This window comes from Panthera tigris, chromosome E3 (assembly GCF_018350195.1).
Source record: "Panthera tigris isolate Pti1 chromosome E3, P.tigris_Pti1_mat1.1, whole genome shotgun sequence".
Classification (NCBI taxonomy): domain Eukaryota; kingdom Metazoa; phylum Chordata; class Mammalia; order Carnivora; family Felidae; genus Panthera; species Panthera tigris.
Genome location: NC_056675.1, coordinates 3817971 through 3844437, shown reverse-complemented (window position 1 = coordinate 3844437; position 26467 = coordinate 3817971). Strand labels below are relative to the sequence as shown.

At 60.6% G+C, this 26467-nt stretch overlaps 1 protein-coding gene across 1 annotated transcript in view; it reads right to left on the bottom strand.

Annotated features, from left to right (window-relative positions):
- Positions 1-832: 832 nt before the first annotated feature.
- FOXK1 (forkhead box K1) overlaps positions 833-26467 on the bottom strand; it is a 63164-nt gene continuing 37529 nt past the window's right edge. Inside the window, exons 2-9 of the mRNA XM_042972315.1 lie at positions 16919-17104; positions 6885-7041; positions 6183-6329; positions 5334-5527; positions 3228-3394; positions 2856-3140; positions 1811-2035; positions 833-1349 (exon numbers count right to left, since the gene is read on the bottom strand). Of these exons, the coding sequence (XP_042828249.1) occupies positions 1081-1349; positions 1811-2035; positions 2856-3140; positions 3228-3394; positions 5334-5527; positions 6183-6329; positions 6885-7041; positions 16919-17104 (1630 nt within the window). The 3' untranslated portion in view covers positions 833-1080. The remainder of the gene's footprint in view (positions 1350-1810; positions 2036-2855; positions 3141-3227; positions 3395-5333; positions 5528-6182; positions 6330-6884; positions 7042-16918; positions 17105-26467) is intronic.

Sequence of the window (26467 nt, the reverse complement as noted above, 5' to 3'; positions counted from 1 at the left end):
AGCCAAGCACAGGGGCGGTGTGGCCCTGGCGCTGCGGGCACAGGACACGGCCTGACTTACAGCAGGAGGTACGTGTCGGGTGGTAAAGCGACCGCCACTTGCTGATGGTATCCGAGAGGCGCCCACCAGCGCTGTGCGTCCCACGGCATCCAGGCACCGGGGCCTCAGGCCCGCTGAAGACACAGGGCTCGCCGATTCCCGGTTTCGGGGCCTCTGGACGAGGACCCTCGGCCGCTCCCGCCCACACAGCTTTCCGCCCCGAACGCCAGTCTGGGAGGCCGTCGATCTTTCTTGAAGTTAGCAGACAGAGCGGCAGGATTGACTCGTCACAGGATTAATGCCAGTAAGAAGCCCAGGCCTACGGCCGTCACGCTGTCCACAGACGCAGACCTCACAGACACCTGCTTCCTTTCGTGTTTATCTCAGATTTGAGATGAAGCCTGAATCCCACCGTTCCAACAAAATAAGAAAGCCAAGCCTGAGCCCCGCACCCCAGATTAATGCCAGTGCTTTCTGTGTCGCTACTTTAGGGAGAAAACCCCACGGGACGCTCCGGGCTCTGGCAGCGCCTGCCTTTCTCCTGCGCACTCCCAATCCGCCGCAGAGAGGACCCGTGCCGCTGCCGTCCCCTCCCTCGCACGACGGCCTCCGTCTGGGCCTCCGGGGGCCACGGGTGCTCCGGCAGCCTCGCCTCTGCTCGCGGCTAAGTCTGCCCGTGATCCGTTCCTCCAGGCGCCGGGCCGCGGCCTCGTCCCCCACGCCCTCGGCCACGGGCCCAGGAGAGAAGACGGTGCAGGAGAGAAGGAAATAAAAACAAACAATTCCCGAATCATACAATCAGCGGTCTGAACTTGTTTATGTGTTTTGTTTTAAACCACAGCAGGGGCAGGAGACAGAACAGGGAGGACGAGTGCGTCCAGGTGCGGGTGGAGGCCAAGACCGTCCTGTCCGTTTGGCACGTGCGCAGGTCACCGTGGAGCCTTCTTGTCGCGGTCCGCAAGTGGCAGGGGGTCGGCGGTCAGGGCCTGGCTCCAGAATCCCTTATGGCGAGCGTCCCACTCGGCCCGTAGGCAGGCGTCGTCACTCCCCGGTTCCGGGTCCCTGCGGGCCGGCGGCCGTGATCACCCCGGCCTGCGCGGTCACAGTCCCACTGGGCTCCTCTACGCGCGACCTTTTGACCTCGGGCTCCCCGGTGGAAGAGGCGGCGGAGGCAGCGGTGGCCGGGGCGGTGGCGGTGGTGGCCGCGGCCGCCGCCGGCTCCTCGGGCCCCACCTCGCACACCCGCGTGACCACCACCGGTGTGGATGAGCTCGCCTGGGCCGCCAGGAGTTGTAGGGGGCTGGTGAGGGCTGGGAGCGGAGGAAAGAGAGGTGCGCGTTGGCGAACGGCTGAGGGCGGCACACGGGGAGCCGCTGCGAGAGGGCCAGGCCGACCACGTGGGCACCCGGGTCCCGGCCCCTCGCCGGCTGGGCCTCGAGGGCCGCGCCCTCCCCGACCTGACCCTGCTCTCGCCTGGGGGCCCTCCTCTTGCTGATCTCTGCGGACGCCCGGGGCCCCCGCCCCCTCCCTGCAGCTGCACCCCTGCTTCAGTTCCCTCCGGGACTCACCGCCCACCTCCGGCTATTTTCCGACCCCACGGGTGTGAGCGCTGGGCCGTGAGGACTCTGCCTTCGGCAGGGCGCCGGCCCCGGCCTGACCGGCAAGCCCCCCGCGCCGAGGGCACAGAGGGATCGACCGGACGTTTTTGCACGGCAGGCGCTCCGCGCAGAGCGACCGGGCGCAGAGGGGCAGGGGCCGGGCAGGGCCTCACCGTAAGTGCTGCCGGCTAAACTGTTGGTGGGGACCGCGTGCTTCCCGTTCTGAGTGACGGCCCGGACCGGTAGGTGGTGCTGCCCGATGGTCACCGGAGTGGCTGGCTGCAGGATGGTGACCGTGTGGCCGGGGACCCCCGGGGCCATCTGACTGGCTACCGTCTGGATGACGCGGCTAGCGGCGGGGATGGTGGCGAAGGCGATGGTGGGCTTCTCCTCCAGGCCTGCGGGAATACAGTGTGTGCGAACCCCGCGGGCCCGCCACGGCGGCCCACGCCCATGCCCACGCGAGCCGTGGCAGGAAGTCTGTTTACGGGGGGATTGGACTGCGGCTTTAAGGCATCGGCGCTGGGGAAAACACTTTTCTCAAAAAAAAATCCTACCGACGAAATACATTTGAAACGAGAAAAACGATGAATAGGGTTTTAGGAAAACACTGCCGGAGCCTGAACTTTAACCAACCCGAAACATAAAAACAGACGAAGGGACAGTATCATCTGGAACGAAAAGGTTTGCATCTGGAGTCACAGACTTCCTTCCCCAAAACGCCTTTGTCGTTATGACGCGATCGACAGGCGTGGGGGCCGCGAGAAGGAGGCCCCGGAGTCAGGCTCCCGCCAGCATCTTCCGTGCCACGGGCTGCATTCGCGAGCACCCGTTATTCCTTGGGCCCGACGTGCCTCCCGTAGGAACCTGTAGCGGTTTTTAAGCGACTTCCAAGGACTCCCCACCGGGGGCCCCTGAGCAATGCTTCCCCCCACCCCCCCACCCCGGCCACGGCCTCAAGCCCCACAGCCCCGCACCGTTTCCTCGGGGTCGCGTACACCCGAAGGCACGACCGCCGAGGAGGGTAAACAGCACGGATTTACAAGGACGCGCTCCCCAAGAAACCCGCAGCAGGGAGACAAGGAGGAGCAGCCTGAGAACCCTCGGCCCCCGGAGGGAGCGCGTGTCTCCAGCACGTGGGCCTTCAGCCTCGTAGCCCAGGCTGACGGGCGACCTTCCGGGCACCAGCCCGGCCCGGGGACCACACGACTGCCTCACCTCTTGTCTCGCTTCCCAGGTCCAGCACGGCTGTGCCCGCCGCTTCGTGGGCGGCTCCTGCCGAGGCCTGGCCGGCGAGGATGTACCCGTTGGCGGAGCTGGCGGACGTGGTGACCACCCTGAGCATGGTGACAGGGGGAGCCTGCTGCACGACGTGGATGGCGTGGCCGGAGGGCTGCTGCGCTGTCACTATGGACGCGGGCATGTAGGCGACGGGCTTGGCCACCAGGCTGGGCGGTCGGGGAGGCACGGTCATGATCACCGGCTGGGCGCTGACGGGAGAACCTGCACGGAGCAGGAGCACGGCCGCTGAGCCTGCGCACGCGAGGCCCGCTTCCGCCACGTCGCGTAAAGGCCCCAAACCGCTCTTACCGGGTGCGCTTTGGGAATACCGATACTCTGGAACGGAAGCTAACTTTGACCCGAAGTCAGGGTCGTGCGGCACGGGCGAGCCCTCTCGAGACAGGCACTCTGGGGTCTGCAGGCCGCTGGAGCGAGGGGACATCAGCCCAGGGTGGGTGGGCGAGGCTGGAGCACTCCTAGGGAAGCAACGAGAGAACGGAGCGCGGCGGTAAGCCCGCGGGCGAGGAACCAAGACGGCACCTGAACGTGAACGCCGGCGCATCCGCGTCTCACACGTCACCTGCGCCAGCTTTTCCTGACGCTCTTCTGCTCTTGCGGAGAGTTTCCAACACCAGCAACGATGCTGTCCGATACACGGAAAGGCAACCGGGCCCTGAACCCAGCGAACGGGAGGACGCCGCGTTATTCGTGGCTTCCCAGCAAAAGCCACGCTCCAGAGCATTTACTTCCTGAAAGGGACCCGCCAGGCTTCCGCAAAAGTGGCTCGGTGTTCGTGTTAAAATCACGAGCTCTGCTGGGATGGGCACAAAGCCCCCACCAGGACAGAGGACACACCTACAGGCTATTCATCTCGCAGGAAAGGCCGCTCCCTCCGCCACCGTTCTCTTGGTTCGAAAACGGAGATCCCGTCCGGCTCCTGCCAGTGAGGCTGGCCCAGGACCGGCTACGCAGCACGGGGACTCACGTCCCGCGAGCTGAGTCACAGGGTCAACACAAACCCTCAGAGGCAGGACGATGGGACTGCCTGGGTGCAGCTGGGGGACATGGCGGCCTTCACTCTGCATTCATTTATCACCATAAACTCCCTCGTGAACGGCACCCTGGTCTCCCCGGGCACAGACCTGGCACCCTGTCCGCCCCCCTGGGCCCCCAGTCTTCCTTGCTTCTCCCACCTGCCAGCTGGCTCGTCTGACTCCAACCCAGGCCTGGACCCCGTCTGCTCATTCCCATGCTCCAACTGGTGGTCGGCCTGGGTCCCTCCCAGTCCCCGAGGCTTCGACGGTCGTCAGCCCTCACTAGCAGGACCTTACCCTGCACCAAGCGCACCCTGCTTCCTGCCCGCCTCCCACCCAGCACAAACACACCCACTGCCTCCCTCCTCGGCCACCCGGGCTCTGCAGCCACGAGAGGCCCCCCTCTCCGTAACACACAGCTCACGCGGAGGCCGTGCTGGGCTGCCCTCCCGGCCTGAGGGTTTCCCGCCTGCCACTCCCCTGTGCCGCGTCACGAGATGGCGTCCCCAACTCCCAGGGTGACCCTGGGGCAGGCCCGCCCCACGCCCTCCCACAGACACTCCTTATCGGGGTTTCCGGGCAGTGCTGGGCGCAAAAGGCCAGCCCCGTAACCACTGCCCCAGCTGGCGGACAGGCTCATCTACAAGTGAAACGTAGTGCTGGTCACCGCTAGGGTTTGAACTGTGTCCCCAGAAGCCACCAGTGCCTCAGAAGGGGGCCTTGCTTGGAGTCAACTCTTTACAAAAGTGACGGAGTTGGATGAAGTCACTACGATGGTCCCCAGCTCAGTGACCGGAGCCCTCAAAGGGGCACTCTAGACGCACGCGCCCGGGGAGAACAGGGCGGGATGATGCAGGAGGAGGTCGGGGTGATGCTCCCACAAGCCTGGGGGGCACCGGTCGTGGCCAGCAAGCCCCGGAAGCCGGGACAGGCCTGGAGGAGAGGACGCGACCGGCCGCCCCCGTGGCCTCTGGCCGCGGAAGCGTGGGACAAGGGCGGCTGACGTTTCTGTGGCCGGGCCTGTGGTACTCTCCCCACAAACTAACCCTTGTCACTCTCACAGAATTTCTCTCCACGTTCCCACCAAGCAACGTGGGATCCGGAAAATCTGAGCTCCGTTCAAACGTCCCGAATTCCGACCTCACCAACGTGACCATCGCCTTTGTTCCAATTTCTACTTCGGTCACAGCGTTGGCTGCTGAGAGCTGACAGGTCAGAGGGGCAGCGAGCTGTCCACTTACTCTGCTGTTACAGACCTCACCGGTCCTCAGACAGTCTTGCTCGAGAAATACAGGTGACAGGTTTAAAGTACCCAAGACGCTACTGTGACGAGCCGTCTGTGGAAGCCGGCCCCTGACCGAGGGGCGGCCCGGAGGCTTACCTGGATGACAGCGGCCCGAAGGGCGTGCGGAAGCAGGAGACGCCCCTCTGCCTCCGTTTCCGGAATGCCTGTTCCACGAGCTTCGCTTCTGAGGCGGGGTCTATTCGCCAAAAAGACCCCTTCCCGGGCTCCTCCTGGGAACGAGGGACTTTAATAAAGTAGCGGTTCAAAGAGAGGTTGTGTCGGATTGAATTCTGTGGACAAGCAGAGACATTCGCCAGTTAGCACGCGGCAAAACAAACTCCGTATCTGAACGCAACAGACACGAGACCAAAGATGATGGGACGGCCCGGAGGTGATGCCAGCGAGGGCGCTCCACAGGCCGGCAAGGTAAGTGTGTTTTACTGGCAAGGGCAAAGGCACGGTGGTAGTTTTTTTTCTATCAAAATCGAGCACAGCATTCTTTCCAGAAAAAGTGAAACAGACAAGCCATTGGCCAGGAGTATGTCAAGTTTGAAACCTGTACTAAACCAAGTAGCCAGCGGGAAACAGCGACCGTGGGCAAAACAAGTGAGAGACACAGCTAAGTTAGGTCTGACGGTCCCCGTGCACGCGGGCCGCCGTCTGGGCCCACGTGTGCGCCCATTTCCAAAGTAGCCTGGGACTACGAGGGGCGGTCAGCGTGAAAACGTAACAAGGCATACGTATCGCCCCTCCCTGCTCTGGCCGCTGGAGGGACAGGAGACTATTTTGACTCCCAGGGGCTGTGGCTCATTGGAGACAGACCACAGGTCACCGACGAGGACGCCCCTGTACCGCTTTCGGGCTTTCAGAACACGACCCGCCCGTGGGTGCCCTTGTTCCGGGGCAGCGGACCCAGAGCCCGGCTTCTCGGGCTCGAGGCCTCACCTGCCAGCCTTTGTCAGCCGTCCGGTAGTAAGGGTAATGCTTGGTGATGTGGGCGTAGATGCCGCTTAGTGTTAGCTGCCTGTCCTGCGCTGACGAGATGGCCTGCACGATCAGCTGAGCGTAGGAGTACGGGGGCTTCGACTCGTCCTGAGGAGACAGGCCGCACGTGGTCAGCGCGTGGGCGGCTCCAGAAGGGCGTCCACGCCCCGGCCGCCCACGGCCCCTCCGGCAGGGCGCCCTTCCCACACGGACCGACGGCTACGGCGTGCCCGCCTAGCCCCGTCCCAGCGACCGCCACCCGCTTCCCCGACGAGCGAGCAGTGCCCCGCGCCTGCCCCACGCGGGGAAGACGCAGAAGTCTCTCACTTCCTCTACAAAAGGATTTCAAAACAGGTATCAGACGGGAATGAGCCAAGATACACAGCTGTAAGGAAAAACTTGTCATTTTTCCTCAAAGACTAATTAAGTTAACACCCCGAAGCCATCCCGTCACGGGCAGACGGGACGAGGGCGAACAGTAAGGGGGTGCAGGGCGGGAGAGAGCAGCTCCCGCGGTGCCCAAACGTGCCGCCAGGAAGCGGGCTATTCCCGCAGCGTCCCGTCCCCCCCGGGGGCGCCTCGCGTTCACGAGGGCGCCTCCGCGCCCGCTCCGTGCCCCACGCCCGGCCGCCGCGCGGCCACATGCGCCGTGAGTCCCGAGACCTTAGGGCTGTCCCCTCCGGACGCGTCCGCCTGCTGCTCTGAGGCGGCCTTCGCGGCAAACTCTGCGGCCAGCTGCAGGTCTGAGGTCACGTTCTGAACAAAGCGGTAGCCGGAGGACCCCGCTCCGCGTGGACTGGCCGGGCAGGAGTTGGGAACGCTGCGGAGAGAAATGACACGTCCTAAGTTCTTGACCCCGAAAAGGACGACTGGCGGTGCAGGATCTCAGGACCTACCTGGGTGACGCAGGGGGACAGAAACTCTGACCCCCTTCTTCTCTACGTCATGTGACACGGCACCTCCCCTTTGATAAAGGCTGGACCAAGTGTGACTGGAGACAGTTCGTGTCCACGCACAGCCAGCGTAGCAGCAGTTTCTGCTTGCGGTGGGCAGCTGTGGGCCCTGATAGGCAGGTTTCCGGGACGGCCACCGGGTGGCTCCCATCCCCACTGCAGACAGCCGGGCGGACCCTGCCCGTGGCTGCTGTCGGGCGCTCACGGGCCCACACGGGGGCGCTGTGGGCAAAGGCTGGGGAGCCGTGGCGTTCAGAGAGGGCGTGAGCACCTCTGGGTCGGGCCCTCCCCAGTTCCTCCGGAGCCGCGGCCACGGCTTCGACCTCTGTCACTCACGTTGGCTGTGAGTGGAACCACCTATGGCCCAAGGCCACTCTCGTTCCCGGCGGGTCCCGAGTGGCTTGCAGGGCCCCCGGCCGCTTCCTTGCTGGAGCCCGCCCGGCCCGGCTCACCGGCGGGCTCTGGTCTCGTGAACAAGGTAGACTTTGGTTATCAAACTAAAACAACATTCTCATTTTGAAAACCAGTTCTGTCATAAAATTTTCAGAGGCAACGAATGACACTGGGAGTGGGTGACAAGCCCAGGTAAAGGTGCCCCTGCTGGGACCTGACCAGACCACGGACGGGCCCCCGGCTTCAGGAGAGCTCCTGCAAAGCCAGTACCCCAGTAGGAACCATCCAGAAGGCCCCAGTTTTCTGAACACACACCATGTGCTCTGCCCCATTTCCCTGCCCGAGTGTCCTGCCCCTCAGTGTCCAGAACCTTCCTCCTCCCCCGGGCGCAGGACGGCAACCACCGGCTTATGGGTCTGTCTCCCTTTGGTAAAGGCAGGAAACAATTAAAAAAAAGCAACTTTTTCTTAATTGAATTTGGAACCAAATACACAAACCCCAAACTTACAACATGAGGCATGAGGGGAAGACAAAGGAGGTCACTGGTGCCACGTTCACGTACTCGAAACCCAGCTGCTCAAATACAGTCACCGCACGTGGCACCAGGCGGTGGTTCAGCGGTCATGCAACCCTGACGTGAGGACTTTTCCCGAAGGTTCTGCCCTGCACTCTGCCAAACGGTGCGGCAGCACAGAAGGCACCCGCCAAAGGCAGCCCCATCAACCCCGCATCATTCCCAGACACGCTCCACGCCCCGTCTGGACCTGAACGCAAATAAAGCCAAACGGTGAACCTTCCTCCAGAGCACGAGGGACGAGACCTGGAAACATACCTCCCGGACACGGATTCACACCTGGCCGGGTGGCTGGTGGACCCATAACCGCGTGCCGCCCTCACAGCGGAAAGGACACACAGCGGCCCGTGGGCTTAGGCACACGGGCTCCCGCCGCCCGTCCCAAGTCACCGTTTTGTAAAAGACTATAGAAAACTTGCATTGAACTCACTGAACTCAGAGAAAAGGCTGTCTGTCGTTCACCAAAGAGAGATTGCAAATGGAAGTGACGTATAGGGTAGCAAAAGCAGGCCCACGAAAAGGAGAAGTGGGGGCGGCCCCCTAGCACTTTCTACGGCACCCGGCGGCTCGTGCTGGCCAGTGCTCCTGGGGGCACGCAGAGGGGCAGGTTTGGGCCCAGAGCTGCCCAGCAGGCCCGTCCCAGGCGGACGTGTGTTTGTGCGTACAGCCCTGCGGCCTCAGAGCAGCTAGCTCTTCTCTGTGAGCCCCAATCAGCTGTCCCCGCAGGCCGCCTCGGCCGAGAGGGCTGTGCCTGGTACCCGGCCGCCCTGATCTCACACTGCCATCTGAAGGGAAGGACGACAGAGAGAGGCCACGTGAGCTTAGGGAGGCCTCAGGCAGAGCAAAGTTCAGTTCAAGGACAGGCCTCAGAGGGGCAGGTGTGGGGTGGGGGCCTGGGGGCCTGGGCTTAAAGCCAGGCTCCCGCCCTGGGGAAACCCACCCAGACATTCAGAGTCCCATACCAGAGCTGGAGCCGACCCCACTGAAAATCTCCCTGACTACTAGCAAAATCTGGAAAGCATTCTCCTTCTTCTTCTTCTTCTTCTTTTTTAAGTAGGCTCCAGGCCCAACGTGGGACTTGAACTCATGACCCCCAGATCAAGAGTCGCGTGCTCTACGACTGAGCCAGCCAGGGGCCCTGGAAAAAGTTCTTAAAGTACAAACGCACTTGTGTATCTCTAGAGGGGACGGGACAGAGAGGACACGGTGGGGCCCTCTTCGGATGCCAGACTTCAGCAAAGAACTGCTCCCTTGGTGGGGCGGGGGGGGGGGGGTGTCCCCAACTGCCCAGGAACACGGGACATCTGAATTTGAGCACCGGAGAGCAGCAGCGGAGTCCCAGCAGCCGTGACCTACCAGGCGTCACGTAAAACAAGTGTCTGTTGTTCCCGACCCGAGATTAAAGGTGGAAACGAAGCTGAACGTGCATTTCAGTCCACTGCTCACCGACCCCCCTCTTATGGGAAAAGTGCTCCTGAGTCACATTTTTGTTTCAGGCGAGAGAGACTTAAGGTGCTGAGTGGCGGCCACCCTGGACTGGGACCACTGTCTCGCCAGGGCAAACCCAGACTGGCTCTGACAGCCCAGGCCTGGAACGGGACCTCTGTGACCACGCAGGTCACAGCTGCCGATGACACTGCGTCCTATGTTTACAAATACTGGAAAAGAAGGAACAGCCTGATGGGAAAGTGCATCTTACTGTGGCGATAAGAATTCAAGCTGAGAAAGACCAATCGGACAGGAGGCCAGCCCAGGAAGTCCGCACATGGAAGGATGTGGAGTGTGGCCTTGACCTCATCCCCAGAAAGGCACAGACCGCATTTATGAGCGGTGGGAAGGCTGCTAAGGCACTTTTGAGGGGCAAGGAAACGCTCTTAAAATCTTAAAAAGAGGATAAAAGGAAGTTCAATAAAGGATGGGAGGGGAGAGCCTTCCAGGAAGCTGGCGGGAGAGGCGGGAGAGGGGGTAAGGACACAAGCGGAGGCCCCCTGGCAACAGTAAGGTCGTCACGGACCCACGGAGTCTTGCGCTCAGAGGGCAAACGGCAGGTCCAAAAGGGTCAGCATCCAGAGGGGCACCGGACTCGTTAACAGCGACACTCAAAGCCAGAAATGACTTTAAATTCCGAGGGAAGAATGTGTCCCACTGAGAATTCTCCACATAGTGCAACCAAGAAAAACGATGATTTCCTACATTTACTTGTCCTGTACCCCTTCCCAGGAAGCAACTGGGGGACGTTCTCCACTAAAAGCAAGGAGCAGGTTGGGGAGACCTGCTGGGCACAGGGAGTCAAGGTCAGAGGTGCCCCAGGCTGGGTCCAGGCGGAGGGAGCCCAGGCTCCTGAGGAAGAACCCGGCAGGTGTGAGGGCCGCGCGGGGCAGAGGGTGGCCGTGCTGGGCACAGGGACGTGGAGACAGCACCAGACACAAACTCCCGGCAGAACCGCCAACGCCCAGACAGGGCACGGTGGGGGCTGGGACTGCCACCGGCCCACTCAGAAAGCACCGCTGCCCACTGCACCCACAGCCCTGGTGCCATCTTCTCGGGAGCACGGGGCGGGCAGGCACGACAGAACCCCGATTTCCAGCTAGGAGGTCAACGCGGCACACGCCGAAACCCGAGAAGCCAAGAGAGCCGCGTCGCGGACCGCGCAGAGGTAAGCAAACCGGCAGGGCGCTCGGGGTGGGGGCAGGACGGCCACGACGGTGCCACCGCAGTGGGCCAGGCCAGGCCAGTGCTCCTGTCACCACGTGCGGAACGTTTCAGTTCGTCTGCCACCTCACGTCCTCCCCGGATAAAAACCGTCTTTTTGAAAGCTTAAGGGAAATCAGTTAGTGCCGGCACCACCCCTGCGGGCACCAGCCAAACACCATGCTCGCCCGCCGTACACAGTCTGCTGGGCCTCGGTTTCTGAACTGTGAGCGGGGACGGCAGCGCCTGGGTCTCCCAGCGTCACGGTGGACACGAAGGGCAGACGCACGTCCAACCCTCAGCACGCCTGGCGTGAGCGTCGGTAACAGTTCCTGTTTTCATTACTGTTCTTAAAATCTTGTGGCTCGTGACTCTTGAAGAGCCTATTTTATTTCACTTTTTTTTTTTTTTTAGAGAGAGAGATGGTGTGCACTCAAGCAGGAGAGGAGCAGAGAGAGAGGCAGAGAGGGAATCTTATTAGGCAGGTTCCACGCTCAGCACGGAGCCTGACGTGGGGCTCGATCTCACGACCCTGGGCTCATGACCTGAGCTGAAATCAAGAGTCAGACGCTCAACCGGGGCGCTGGACGACTCAGTCAGAGAAGCGTCCGACTTCGGCTCCGGTTCACGAGTTCGAGTCCTGCATCAGACTCCGTGCCGACAGTGTGGAGCCTGCTTGGGGTTCCATCCCTCTGCCCCACCCTCCCCCACCCTCTCAGAAATGAATAAACGTTAAAAAAAAAAGTCAGATGCTCAACCAACTGAGCCCCCCAGGCACCCCAAACAGCGTACCTTAAACAAAATGACCAAATCTGAGAAATTCACTGCCTCAGCGTAAGATGCGCAGCTGACTCGGAAAGCGAGACCACCGGGCATGGCCCCTGAGAGGAGGACACCGGAAAGGGCTCGGATGTCGCCCGGGAGGGAACTCACAAAACACTCGTGCGGCCCCTGCGGTGTGGCGACGCGGAAAGGCTCCCAAGACCCTGCGCGAGAGGGGAAAGGGTCGTGCGGAGGACACTGGGCCGCACGGGGCCTTCGTGGGGGGCACCGACCGCCAGCAGCCCCCATGAGAACGTCTGGAGCGGGTGCACGCCGCGCCCCCGTCCCAGGAACGCCGGTGCGGGGAAGCTGCGCTCCCCGGGATGTCTGAGCTCCGCGTGACGCTTAACGGCATTGCTGTCACCTGCAAGAAGGGAAAGAACCGGCGAAGAAAATCCAGAGGCCAGCTTCTGAGACCTGTCTTATCGATTCAGGTAAACGCAACGCTGTGAAGTCCTGGGAAGCGACTTCAAGGGCCCGCCTGGTTTCTGCAGCGCGTTTTGCCCCGGTGCCCAGTCCGCGAACCGGCCCGAGTTGCTCCTCGGCCGGGACTTAACCAGGTGTGCACGTCCCAGGGGCGGCCCGGCTCGAGCGGACCTTGCGGGGAGGCCACCCCCACGTCCCCCTCAGCTGCAGGCCTCCGGCTCCTTCCCGCTTCCTGCTTCCCAGCGTGCGAGGCCTGGGCAGGGCCCTGTCCCCAGGTCACGTGCCCGCGGGAACAGCAGCACAGCAGGCCGCTTATGCACACGGCCCTTACGCACACAGCCAGCCTTTATGCACACAGCCGGCTGGGGCCGGGATTAAGCGTGAACCTTCAAAGGGCCCCCCCTGAGAACCGGGCAACGGCCACCCTGGGAAAGACAAGAACTTTCTCTCGACATGTTGGAGCCCGAACACACCCTGGCCCGGATTTCGGCCGAAGGGAAAACATAAAGTACGGGGAGGGCCCACCTTTCTGTGTGGATGAACCAGTTTTATCTCCCTGGAGTTTTCAGACAGGGAAAGGTGGGGGTGTGAGGTCCACAGGTACAGGTGCTCGGAGGTCAAGTGGCCTCCAGATGGGCCACAGGGGACAGGGCTCCCCGACCGGCGGGCCAGGATCCCTGCTGGCCTGAGTGGAGAGCCACACTCACCCGCAGGTCGTGCCGGAGCACGTGCAAAGGCTGTGGCGACAAGCCGTGACTGACCGTGACCCTGACGCAGGAAACGTCACCCCAAGGAAGGGCACGAGTCTGCCTTTCTCCCAGGACGGAGAGCGGCCGAGCTCTATCCAGTGACGAGGTGGACTGGCGATCGAAGACCACGGTTAAAGGTGGTTTCGTTCTGAAACCGGCAGCTTAGACTCCGCCAGACTCCACAAAACAAACTGCTCTGGTTTCCATCTCGACCTTGCAAAAGTTCAAGAAGCGCCTTCTTAAAGGGACAGCTCCTGAGGCTGGCTCTCGGCGAAGACTAGCCCCTCTCCTCCTGCGCTGCCTTTTCTCTGGCTTCTGGTCGGCACGTTCCCCAAAACTCAACTCTGAGAGCCTTTTTTAGACTGGTCTCTCGCTTTGTAAAACCCAGAAAATGATTAACCAATTTCTCCTGAAAACACCACTTCTTTGCAAAGCAGAAAAAAAAGTCAATAAAATGTTGCTGAAGACAGCAGAATTTATTTCAAAGAGCTTCATTCATTTTCTGGGTGGAGTACATCAGCACACAAAAAAAAAAAACACACACACACACACACAAACCACCCCACACAACACAAACAAACGCCTAAAAACAAAGCAAAAACCCAACCACAGGCGCACCACACCCCCTAGCCAGCAGGGGGGTGGGGAGGGAAGCAGAAAAAGGCCAAACAGAAAGGAAGGCAGGCGGGGTCCAGAGGGCGGGGCAGGGCTGTTTATTAGCAAGAATCGAGAACGTTCCTACAGGGACTGCCTCTCACCACTCCACTTGGAAAACCTTGGAGGAGACAGGGGCTCTGGCTGGGCAGGGTGCTGGAGAAACCAGGTCCAGGGGGGAAAGCAACCCAAACAGAGGCCCCCAGGCGGCCCGGGCGGGCGGGGATCCAGGCACACAGGCCAATGGCGCGAGCGGGGACACAGGCACACCAAACTAGGAGAAGAGGAACCTCTCCTCCTGCTGTGCTGTCAGGAGGGACGGGGGCTGTGACGGCTGCTCACTCAGGGCCCCAGGCTGACAGCCGCAGCCTCGTCCCCTACCCCCCCCCCGCCCCCGCAGCTGCAGGGAGGGGGCATCCCAGGGAGGAGGGGAAGGGTGGCTGGTGTTTGTAAACATGAGGCTCCACCCCGGCACTGGCCAAAGTTGAACAGGATCTTGGCTAGCAAAACCACAAGGGCCCCGAGGTTTCTAAACACTCGATTGGATTCCGCAGCGCTGAGATAAATGAATGTAAACAGAAATCCTTTCTGTGATACTTTAAAGGCCAAAACGGAGAGGGCCAGTCCCAAAGTGACTACTTTCTCCCCCAAATATCCTGCCAGATGAAAAAGAGAAGCAGTCTCTCCTGGGGGTAGGGACACAGCCACCGGGGCCCAGCCCAGGACCCTCAGGAGCCTGTCTTAACCGCTCCACTGCTCCGGGAGGGACCACCTCCCTTCTGACACAGAAGCAAAGTCAGCGCGCGGGCTTGAATAGCTTCCCCGGGGGGCTACTGCGTTCATGTGGAACACGACTGGAAAAGACATCTATTTTCTGAAGCCCTCCAGGTACAAACCAGCACATTTTTCTTCCTTCAAAAGCATCCATTTGGCTGGCTTGTGAACCGATTATCAACAACCCCGCGCCCAAGGCCCTCCGCGGCCCCACCCCACGGCGGGACCAGCCCTCGGCTGCCAGCAGCGTGGGCGCGAGACAGCCTCGGCCGCCGTGCCCACCGCTGCGTCGGGGGCAGCTGGGTGGAGGTGTCAGCCGTGTTACGTCCCTGCATCAGCGTCAGGGAGACGTAATTCGCCCGTCCGGAGCGTACAATTCAGTGGTTCGCGGCGTGTTCCCACGCTGCGCAATCCTCACCGCTCTCCGATTCCAAAGCACTTCTGTCACCCCAGAAAGGACCCCCGGGACGGGTGGCAGGCCCCCGGCAGCCCCCCGTTTTCTCCAGATCCGTCCGTTCCAGACGTCTCCTGCCAAGGTTGCATCTGCCTGTTTTCACGGGCCACCCGCGTCATACCAGCTTATCGGTCCCTCGCTCCTCGTTTGCGGCCAGGTAACGCTCCGCGGTAAGGACACTCCTCGTTGTACTCGTCCACCCCGTAGCTGACAGACAGCAGCGTCGTCTTCCCGTTGGGGCTATTATGACTCACGGTGCCCTGAGCCCTCATGTGCAGTGTCTGCCCGGACCTCACGCTCCACCGAGTCGCCAGGTCACGTGGTACATTGTGAGGCGGAGCCAGTCTGTTTCCCAAAGCGGCCACGTCACTTCACGGCCCGTAACCTTTTCAAATCTCGGTATGAACTACACACATACGAGTCAGCGTAGGAACGTTTTCGTAGTGGGAGCATAAAACTCACGTTCTAGGGGCGCCCGGGGGGCTCAGTCAGTTAAGTGTCCGACTTCGGATCAGGTCATGACCTCACGGTCCGAAAGTTCAAGCCTCACCTCGGGCTCGCTGCTGTCAGCGCAGAGCCCGCTTTGGATCCTCTGTCCTCCCCCGTTGGCTGTCTCACTTTCTCTCTTTCTCCCTCTCTCTCTCTGGCCCTCCCCTGCTCATACACTCTCTCTCTCTCCCAAAAATAAAACAACTTTAAAGAAAAAAACCCACGTTCTAGGTTAAACTCAAGTGAGCTGTCTGAAAGAACAACGAGATCACGCGCCCAATGGTGGGGTTTAGAATGGGGCCATAGGGCCATTCTAGAAAGCTGGAAGGAGCGGAAAAAGAGGCAGCCTCCTTGTAGAGCTGCAGGACGAGGCTGAGACGGGGCAGGTGTGGACGGCGCTGAACACAGGACCCAACACACACGTGGTTCTCCCGAGCCTGCAGATCTGGCCTCAGAGACCCCCCCCCCCCCCCCCCCCCCCGCCCCGCTGCTCCCGCTGACTGGATACACGGCCAGAAGCAGAACTCAGGTCCCAGCCTTGGGTTCTAGGCCAGGCCAGGTTCAACGCTGCCCCTACCATCCTCTCTGTAAGAGAAAGACACACCTGCTCGCTGGCCCTGCAGGCAACACGCTCAACGCCAGCTCAGGGCAAACGGTTCCCAGCTCGTGACCGACACGTCCCAGCAGGAAGACGGAAGGCGCAAGTAGGGCATGATTCTTACACGAAGGCCGAGTGGCACACGGCTCCAGAACCCAGGCCCGCCAGAGTGTGGCTGCGTGGTGAGGGAAGGCTGCCGGGACGGCAGAGCGCCCGCCCGTGCCGTGGCGGTTTGCAAAGTGTGGCTCAGAGGCACCCCTGAGGATCCGAGACCCCGCCGGGAGGCCTGTGAAAGCAAAACCATCTTCGCAGCAAGACGAAGCCACAACCTGCCTCTCCCAGGGCTGACACGGTCACCAAGGCGGCGGCCGCGGGGGAAGGTACCGGTGCGGGAGCCGAGGCACGGCACCGAGGACACGGGGGTCACTGCACCTCTGGGGCCACACACGCAGCGAAGAAGAAAAAGAAAGCGAGTTTGGCTGAAAATGTCCCTAATGAAGCAGCCAAGTACTTCATTCGACCTGTGTTAAACGGTGACCCTCAGACACGTCTTTCACTGGGCTTTGTGACGACACAGCAGAGGGCAGGACCTGAGTGGCACAGGGAGTCGAGAGCCCGCCCCGCCCCTCTGTGCGTGATCCCCCACGGCCTCCCCCCGAGGGTCCTCTGTGCACCGCGCCACGGACGAGAATCCTGAAACCTCACCAATAAAATCGAGAAAAACAAAGTTCCAATCCTGGTACGCACAGGCGACTTCGCAACGTTTTCAGTCTTTAAAGAACTCACACCCGTGCCTGTTTTCACGCAAGCCGTGAGTCCACACGGCTGCCGCCTGAAAGAGTGAGTCAAGAGGCAGTGACTCCTCCCTCACCAGACGAGAGAATTCTCCAGACGGGTTCTGTAAGGAGTCAGGTCCCTCGGACGCACTTAAAATAGTTTCAAAATTTCCAGCCACGCCCCGCTTTCCAGAGAGACACAGGATGCTGTAGGAGACCTGGGTGACCCGCGTCACCGTGCTCTTTCCCAGACAGACTGTCAGGGCGCAGGGACCCTGGTCCTGTGGCGGGGACCGCGTGGCAAGGGCTCGCGGCCCGCGGACAGGCCAGGGCAGGCCGCTCACCTGATGGTGCCGGTCGGGGAAGGGACGGGGCTGACCAGGCTACGGAGATCCGGCTCCGGAATGTGAATCTTCAGAGGGGAGATCTGCGGGTAGAGGGGCCGGAGGGGAGACGCCGGGGCCTCCTCCTGACGGTACAGCGACGTGAACTGGATCTTGATGGCCGTGCTAGGGAACCGAAGGGTGCACCTGTAAGGGAAGGGGGAGCACACGTCAGCGCGGGCGAGATGCGGAGGAGGGCGGAGAGTCGGGGGGGGAGGGTTCTGGATCGCCAGGTAACGGAGCCCCCACCGTCCGTCACTCTGGGTTCACAGAGCGAACCAGAAATCCTCTTTCTGTCGCGGTCACGGACACTCGCTGACGCGGATACGGGTTCTTCTTTCCCTGCACGTGTGAAGAGAGACACAGACCCCGACGGGGCCCCAGCGGAGCTTCAGACACACAGGGCCACCTCCCGTCCCCTGGGATGGCCGCAGGGGGACCTGAGGGGGGTTCACTGGCTCGCAGACAACGCCCGTCTGCAAACTGAGAAGCCATGGTCACCGTTCACACGGCGAGCTGACACACAGACGCCCACGCTGCGGCTGCGAGACGCTGCGAAGCGTGACAGAAGTGGCAGGGCCCCCTCCCCAGGCTGGCGGGAGCCTCACGGAGAAACGGGACCGTGGGCCGGACTTTGGGCCCCGGTTCTCCTGCGGGCAGGTGACTGCGCGCAAGCAAACCCAGCCTCGCGCATCCCAGTCAAGCCCCGCGTGCCCCCGCGCGCGCGCGTGTCACAGGAACCCAGGGTGGCCTCCTTCCGAGAAACGTCTGCCTTTAAAATCCAGACATCACTCATCCAGCGCGCCCTCTGCCTTCTAGACGGACGGGCCCTCAACAAGTCACAAACAGAAGCGAAGACCCAAAGGGCCAAAGGAGGGCAGGCTGCCCGCACACCCCCGCGGCAGTCTCGCCGGTGGCAAGTGCTTAGAAAAGGCTCTTCGGGCAAAGCGGGGGGTGCGGCGGGGGGGCTGGAGGCGGCACACGTGAGCTCCCACCCCCGACGCGCGCGCCACAGTCTCAGAGAGGCGTTGCCGTCGCGCCAAGCGAGTCACAGCTCGGGCGCGGGTCAGGGTCGCCCCGGGGGCAACGGTGCCGGGCCACCGCCAGCCGGCTGCCGGCCCCCTCCTGCCGTACTTCCGGCTCGGTACCCGCGTTTACGCAGCAAATACACCTCCAAACTGCCATGGACGCGGCCGACGCCCCCTTTTCCTCTCAGTCAAGTAGTTTTTAAAAAGCGAGATTTAAGCACAGGTCAAAACAGGTCCTGAGACCACGCGAGGCCGCGAACGGGCCCGCTGCGAGCCCACAGGTACGCCTGGGCCTTGCACCGGGGAGGACGGCTTCTCGTGAAAGACTCAGCGACGCAGGCAGGCATCCGCTCTGACGGCCAAGCTGCCTGCGCCTCACGGGGGAGACCGGCAGCAAACCGGCCCGACCGGCCGGGACCCATTCTTCCAGAGACACCTGGGCGCAGGGGCTGGGCATCTCGGCAAAGGCGGGGAGACCCCGCAGCCGGGCCGCAGACTCCCAAGACTCTGACCCACAGGCGCCAGGTCTGTATTTCCGAACCTAAAACCAGAACGAGGGGATTCTGACGCGGTTTCCCGGGCTGATTGTGGGGGATGCGGTCTAAACGCCAGCACGTCAGGGTGGGGGTGGGGGCGGTCTGTCCCGTCACGTCAACATCGCCCCCGCGGTTCTGCCTAAGGCCACCCGCGGCCATTTCAAAATATTCGGTTATCTTCTTCTTGCAAAAGCCACGGTCTGAACCGTTTGATGTCGCTTCCACGTCCCTTAGCTCTCCCACAACCCAACAGACGTTTCCTTCATGGGTATTTTGGCCAGGAAGGTACGTCACACCTTTTCCTATGACGATGAGGCCCGTGGTGTCTCCAGACCTGGAGGCCTGTCGGCTTCTGAGGGCACAGAGCCCACATCCGTCCCAGCTCATGCCCGAGGGTGGGCCGCCGTCCCGAAACAGAGAGGGGGGTGGAAGGAGCCGGAACCGGGAATGTGGCCGAGGGCTCCACACGCGCACACCCCTGTCCTGCAGGGTTGGCAACGGAAGCGATGATGAGGAACGTTTACAGACAGCTTCTCCGTCCTCTCCTGTCCCTTCCTTCGGCAGCTGCACATCCTCACAGCGAGGGGCTGCCACCCGCCAGCAGGGCGCGCGGATGGAGTTCCGTGCCCCGCGCCGCGAAAGCCCCCGCGCTAACAGGAGATCAGAGCGAGATCAGAGTGTACTAGAGTCGTCCGGGCAGCCAGAGGGAGGATGTGGCTTTGGCCCATGACAGAGGTCACAAGGCAGAGGGCGATGTCAGGAACAGGGCTTCGGGGGAACACAAGAGCTGGGGGCGCGGGATCCCTGGACCCGGAACAGGAAAGCCAGGCTCCGGGCGGGAGGGTCTGGCCCGGGGCTACACCACTGCGGGACCAGAGGGCGAGTCTCAGCAGGTGATGGAGGCGCCCAGCGAGGGCACCACTTCCGGGTCCGGTGCAGGAGAGGTGTCGGGTGGTGGGCTGACACACAGGGGGCCAACGCGAAGGAAGAGGGTGATTTAGGGCCTCACCTCACCTCCAGGGAGCTCAGTGCCCTAACCTCTACGGGGTTCGGTGTTCTTGGCCTACAAAAGCAGACGCTTCGAACAGAAGAGATGATCTCTTAGGCACTTTCCAGCTCAAAAACCAAAGGTTCCAGATAACAACACGCGCACGGGTGGACTTCTCAGTAGAACAAAACACAACATTTCGTGGGCCAGGGATTTCGGTCAGCAAATTCGTAGCGAAATCGAACACCATCCAGAACTGATTCAAACAGGGCAATTTCCTACTGGAAGAGTCATTTCCAATTAGGGTTTAACAATAAACATTTTCATATTATTTGCTGTAACAGCTATTTCAAAAGCAGCTCCTGACTCGCTCTTCCAAAAATTATCCCGAGGCAGACTGTCTCCTACCTGGGAGAAACACCAGGAAGCTACGTAATTTTAAACAGACATCTCCCCAGGGTGCTCCCGGGTTCGCCAATTACTTCTCTCCCTACAAAACTTTCATTCTGGGTTAGGGCCCTAGTTGGAGTTTTAATGAGCATGTTTTGTAATTAAAGCTATTCTCTTGGAGCTGTTTCCCTTTCGATCTCACCCCAACCATACGCTGCACACCTGCCTTCAGTGCCCGGGACCCCGACCGCAGGTAAGCCTGTGTGTCTAGAACTCACTAGAAATCACCGCCCCGGCCTGCAGCACAGCTCTGCCAGGGAAGCGCCTACCTGGGAGGGCCAGCCCCTCAGATCTCCCCATAGCATCCTTGTCCTGATGGACAGAGACAAAGCGGGTGGGTGGCGGCCTAGGGCTGGGGGGAGGGGTGGGGCGGGGGAGCCGGCTTGCAGGGGTGGTATAAACCTTCTAAAATTGATTATGGCAGGAGCTGCCCACCAGACTAAAAACCACCGAACTGGACAATTTAAGTGGGTTAGTTGCGTGCTATGTGAATTGTAGCTCATTTGAGCTCTTCTGAAAAAATGTTCTTGCCCTCGAGCCCTCATGCTTGGGGTCTGCCCCAGGCTTGCAAAGGTCCTGGGGCCATCTGGGCGCCAAAGGCTCCTGGGTGATGCCTTGGTTCCCCGGAAGCGGCCCTATTCAGCATCAGGTCAAAGATCACAGCACGGAAGTCTGGCTCTGCTGCTGCTCAAGCTCGAATGAGCCTAAGTGATTTGGGGGACCCGGGGTGCTGCTTACCCTCACTTCCGCCTGGGCCTTACGTGGGAATCCCACTGCCTGCCCTAACAGCCAGGAAATTGTTGCAGATGAAAGTGGCTCATTTAATCCTTTACCGATACAAATATAAGTACCATGGTCTTCATCTTAGACCCAAGAAATAATCAGAAAGAGAAGGAAGTACAGGTGAAAACTTCCAGAAAAGGGTTTTTTTTTTTTTTTTTTTTTTTTTTTTTTAAAGGCAATAGAGATTTCATCTCCAGAGCTGTTACTGCCCCCACTCCCCGGGGCCCGCCTCTCGCCCCACCGTGTCCCCGCAGAGAGGGTGACCCACAGAAACACTCCTGGGCATCTCACAACGAGCAGGCAAGGACATCCCACGCTGCAAACGAATGACTGAAATTCTGCAGGCCAACCAGGGCACCCCCAACCTTTCTCACACCCCCCAGCGGATGGCACAGGGGGCAGACCCGGCCGGCGTCTGTGGCCCTCGTGAAGCCCATCGGACAAGGAACCTGTCAGCCGACCACCCCGGCACTCGCGGCAGCGGTCAGCGGTCAGCGTGAGCACCTCGCTCTTAAACGTGGACAGGGAGGGACAGACATCTGGGAAGCATCTGCAACAGGAAGCCAGGGACCAGACAACTGGGGGGCCCAGAGGAAGCAGATAACTCGGGAGCAGAGGGGAAGGCAGACCACCTGTGTCTCCCAGCTGCCCAAGGGCTGAGGGCCCCAAAAGGCACCTCCTGGACAACCAGACGTACACAGAAAATAAATCTTGGGAAGGAAGGCTGGATGAGACGGGAAGTCACCTCCCGAAAAGACAAAGACAACTGGTGGCTGAGACCGGGAGGTTCACATCTGGACAAGACCCACTCCTCAGAGAAGCCCTTTCAGGAAGCTACGGGGAGGAAGGCTCCGGATCCCACAACACAGACCGTGGCCTTCGAACCGCACCTTGCTTCCCGGCCATCACAGAACCCAGAGCTTGCTGCAAGGCAGCTGGGGACGTCCCCAAGTTTAATTCCAAACACAGGCGCTGTTTCACCAGCAGGAAGTGAGGACACGAACGTCAGAAGCTGGAGGCTGTGCACCTTCCCCCGCGGCAGCAGACAGCGGGCCCCATGCGACGGAGCCTGCCACTGTGACCGGACACGTGGGGACGTGCAGCGTCGGTGTCCGCGGGGACGCCCAACGTACGGGCTGCAGCACTGGGAAGGGCCCAGGCTTTCTCACCGGGCTAGAGAATGGGGAACCAGGCTGCTGAGCCTCGAGCTTCGGGGGCCCCGGGATGGAGCAGACAGGCCCACGCCTGATACCAGTAACTGAAAGACCCGTTTTCCAGGACGAAACCTGGCACCGGAGGCCCCTGCCGTGGTCCCTGGACGCGGACAGGACCCGAGCAAGCAGCCGGGGCGCCTACCGGGCTTCTGCGGAAACTGCAGCCCAACAAGCCACAAACCCGGCCCGCGAGGTGCGACCTTCCCACCCCGCCCTGCATCAGGTGGGACGGGCCACTAGGAAGTGCATCAGCTCCCGGGCCCGCTGCAGACGGGGCCAGGGAGGCTGGTGGGCAGAGATCCTTCCAGAATGCAGATGGAGGGTTGGGCCCTGTGGGGCACAGGCTTGGAGAATGTCCGTGACCGGTGAGTGGGTTTCCTGCTCTTCTTTTTCCCAAATAAGAGCTGGGATCACCTGCCCCTGCTTCTGCTGGGCTCAACATTGCAGCGGGACCACCTGGAGCGCCCTGACAGAGGGACGCGCTTGTCACCAGAGATCCTGGATTTTACGGGCTGCAGTCACCGAGGGGGGCTTGGGGCTGACTCCTGTAACGATGGGGATGAGTGTTTTTATGTTGGAAGAAGGGACATAAGCATGTGGGTGGTCAAAAGGCGGACTATGACAGCGACAGCCAGTCCCCTGGACACACGTCCTCTCTTGCTCTTACGGTGAACTAGCTGGACAGCTGTGCACACTTCTCTGCCTCTCCTGCAACCAAGGGACTGTGCTGGTCAGTGGGATGTGAAGACTTACGCCCTGAAGAGGAATAGTGTCGCCACTTCTTCCTTTCCCCTTGGCCACAATGCCAGTGTGATGGCAGGAGCTGCAGCAGCCGTAATGGGCCGTACAATAAATGGACATCGGGTAACAGGACAACATAACAGAAAAGAGCTTGGAGCTGCTGTGTCAGCTTAGGTTAAGACTGTTACGTGCAAAAAATAACCAGCTTCACCCTGGGTTTTTTTTCAATGTTTAGTTTTCAGAGAGAGAGAGAGCACAAGCAGGGGAAGGGCAGAGAGAGAGAGAGGGAGGGAGGAAGGGAGGGACAGAGCACAAGCAGGGGAAGGGCAGAGAGAGAGAGAGAGAGAGAGTGCACAAGCAGGGGAAGGGCAGAGAGAGAGAAAGAGAGAAAGAGAGAAAGACAGAGAGAGAGAGAGAGAGAGAGAGAATCTGAAGCAGTCTCCGGCTCTGACCTGTCAATACTGAGCCTAACACAGGGCTCAAACCCAAGAGCCCAGAGATCATGACCGGAGCTGAGGTCGGATGCTTAACTGACTGAGCCACCCAGGTGCCCCAATGTAAGTTTAATTTTAAACTAGCTTATTTATTCACTCTTTTAAAAAGTAATTTTTAAGAGATTTTGTTAAAATATTTAAGTTTATTTATTTTGAGAGAGAGAGAGAGAGAGAGCGAGAGCGAGCATGGGGTAGGGGCAGAGAGAGAGGGAGAGAGAGAGTCCTCAGCAGGCTTTGCACTCAGAGCCTGATGTGGGGCTCAAATTCACAAACCATTAGATCACGACCTGAGCTGAAGTCAGATGCTTAACGGACTGAGCCACCCAGGCGCCCCAGCTTCACCCTGGTTTTTTGACCTTAGTTAAAAAAACCAAAACTACACCCTAACTCTAAACAGCTAAAGAGCTCTCTAATAGGAACCACTGTGCAAACTATGCCGTGTACTCATGGACGAACGTCACGCGGCCATTTTAAAGGACGCTTTTCATCACCGCGCACCTCTGGGCAAATCTCGAACGCATCCGCCTGTTTTCCCCATCGAGGAGAACGGGGTAGCTATAGAAAATCCTTCGTAGGGTTCTTTGGAGTATTAAGCAGAAAGGCCCAAGGCCCACAAAGCGCTGGCCCATTGTGAGACGCGGTGACAAGTCAAAGCGCAGAGACCAGGGGCTCAGAGTGGTGGCGAAAGGTGTGGGATCCGAAATCAGACAGGCCTGGGTTGAGAATGGGCTGCGGGGATGGCGTCGGGGGGCCGGGGAGGTCTCCGCGCAGCGGCAGCCCGGACGCAGGAACGACACAGAGCGCGAGGCCCGGCACTCGGCCAGCCGCCAGCCGCCAGCCGCCAGCCGCCAGCGGCACGGCATGTAGGTGGTGGTGCTATCAGAAGGGCCGGCCGAGAGGGGAAGAAGCAGCCCTGGGTGGGGGCGGCCTCCCAGGACCCCCCCCCTCCCCCGCCGCCCGGTTTCGAATTTTCCTTCGGTGTTACCGTGTCCTTTCAGAAATGAGACATTCAAGAATCTGGGGGCGGAGGGAAAGTAATACTTGATAACTAGTCCTTCGGGATGTTGCGAGGTGTGACGGGTCTTCTGGAAAACTCACGGGGGACCGACCCCGGCCCAGTTCTGCTGTGCGGTCTGGCTCCGGGGGCGGGGGTGGGGGGGAAGGTGGACACACGGCCGGGCCTCGAGGTCTGAAGGGGAGGCCGGGAGGCCGGGAGGCCGGCCGAACGTGACTCCACAGACAGGCCCTCCCTTCCCGCCCTGCCCCAGGGCCGCGGTGCCGGCAGACGCGATGAGACAACGCTCATGGGGTGGCCGCGGTCCGTGGCGGTCCCCACGTGCCTCTGTCTACAGTGACGATGCCAGAGGAGCTGGATCGTTGGAGAAAAACAAGACTGTTCGGGAAATGGTTTTGAGACACTTTTACGTATAAAATCCCCAAATCAAAGGATTCTGGCAATCTTATGTTTTTCAACCTAAAACATCTGTTTTTCCTAAAAACGAAGCACATTTTGCTAGAATACCCAGAAGTACAGAAGGGAGGCTGTGGGACACCCTCGTGGCTAAGCTGGGGCCGTCGGTGGGGGCTGCAGAGCACAGGCGGGTTGCGGCAGGGCAGGAGCGACAGGGCAGGCCCGGGCCAGGAAAAGCAAAGGGGAGTCGATGGCCGAGGCCTCGGGAAGGCGGGAGGACCGCGGTCCCTGACCGGGCGCCGGCTCTCTAAGGCCCCCGACGCAGCGCCCAAAACTCCAAACCCACCCCCCTGCGTTCAGTCTTGGTCCCTCTTCCACGAATCAGGGCTGCAATCTCCACTCTGCACCAGCCTGCCCCACCTTCGAAGTGACCCCTCAGCCTTGCTTTCCTGGGCTGGCCCGGCCACACGGCTGTGCCCTTGGCCGGCTGCTCCCGGGGAAACAGGTGGCTACCGACCCGGCCCCGATCCGGGTCCCTGTCTGCGCAGCAACGACGCGGGTGTGGGAATGAAACACGGCGGATTTAAGAATTCTGGTTTAGAAGCAGCTTTGTTTTCTTCTTTTCTTCTTTATGTGTTTTCCTATGATCTATATTTTTTTTAAATAAGGAGAATATATTTTTATAATCAGGTCAAAAAAAATCTACTTTTATAGGGAAAAAAAAGAAAAAAAAGATAGCAGGATATTTAAGCCCCTGTGGTAAATCAAAAACGCAGTAACAAATGCAGCCAAAGGCCTGGTCAAAGCCGGGGCTCCTTGGTACAAATGGAGGCTCAGCCCCCATGTGAGGAGCCCCCCGAGGAGAGAAGGGGCAGGGGACCCCTGACCTAGACGGGAGCCCCTGGAGGCCCACCCTCGCCTCGCACGTCCCGCCAGGTGGGCTCACGGCAGTCCCGGGGACCCCCTGCAGGAGGCGGCTGGGGAGGCCCACCTGGGGTTCATTTCACCCGCCTTTCTGGGGAACAACATCCTGCTCCCAGGAGACCCCTAGCAAATCGGGACGGGTTCTCTGGCATCACTCGGAAGATTCCTGCTCACTTCGACGGTGTGCCTTGAAGAGCGTGTGGCCATGTGTACAGTGTCACTCGGCTGAGGCCCACTGAGTCATCCGGGAGGGCGAGGGCCCCGGGATCCGCGTTCTCAGCGGGCGCCCCCCCGGGGGGAATCTTACTCCCTGGGAAGCCTGGTGCTCAGGCATGTTTGGGAAACTACCTAAGACCCCGGTGAACGCAAGGTGAGGGGCCAGGCACGCCTGCTCTGTCCCCTGGCCCCAGGGGAAGCCCACGAAGCGACCCACCCCCACGTGGCCGTTTCTATCGCGCCACAGAGAAGGGGCCTTAGACACAGACCTGCTGGCAGCGGAGGCTCAGGGTCCCTGGGGGAGGACCCCGGCCATCTTCTCAGGGACATTCTTAGCCCTTGGTGGGGATGTGTGGGATTTATCACAAACCAGAAAAATCACCGTGTAAGGCGAGCTCCCAAGCTTTATAGTTTGGAAAATCAATGGGACAGAAAGTCCAATATACCTCCCAGACCTGCCTAAAAATCACCAAAGACCCTCCAGCTGGGCGAATGGAGGAGCCACAAAGGTCAGAACCAGCACCTCCACTGTCCTGGCTTCTTAAAGGTCAGTGCCAGACCGAAGAGGCCGCGGAGGGGCCGTCCTGTGCCGCAGACCACAGGACCCGACCGCACGCACGGCAGTCACGGAAACACCACCACAGCTCCCTGGGGGCGACGCGGGACACAACGGGGCCGTGAGCACGAGCACTTCGAGTTCCCTCTTCCCTTTCCCTCCACGCGGA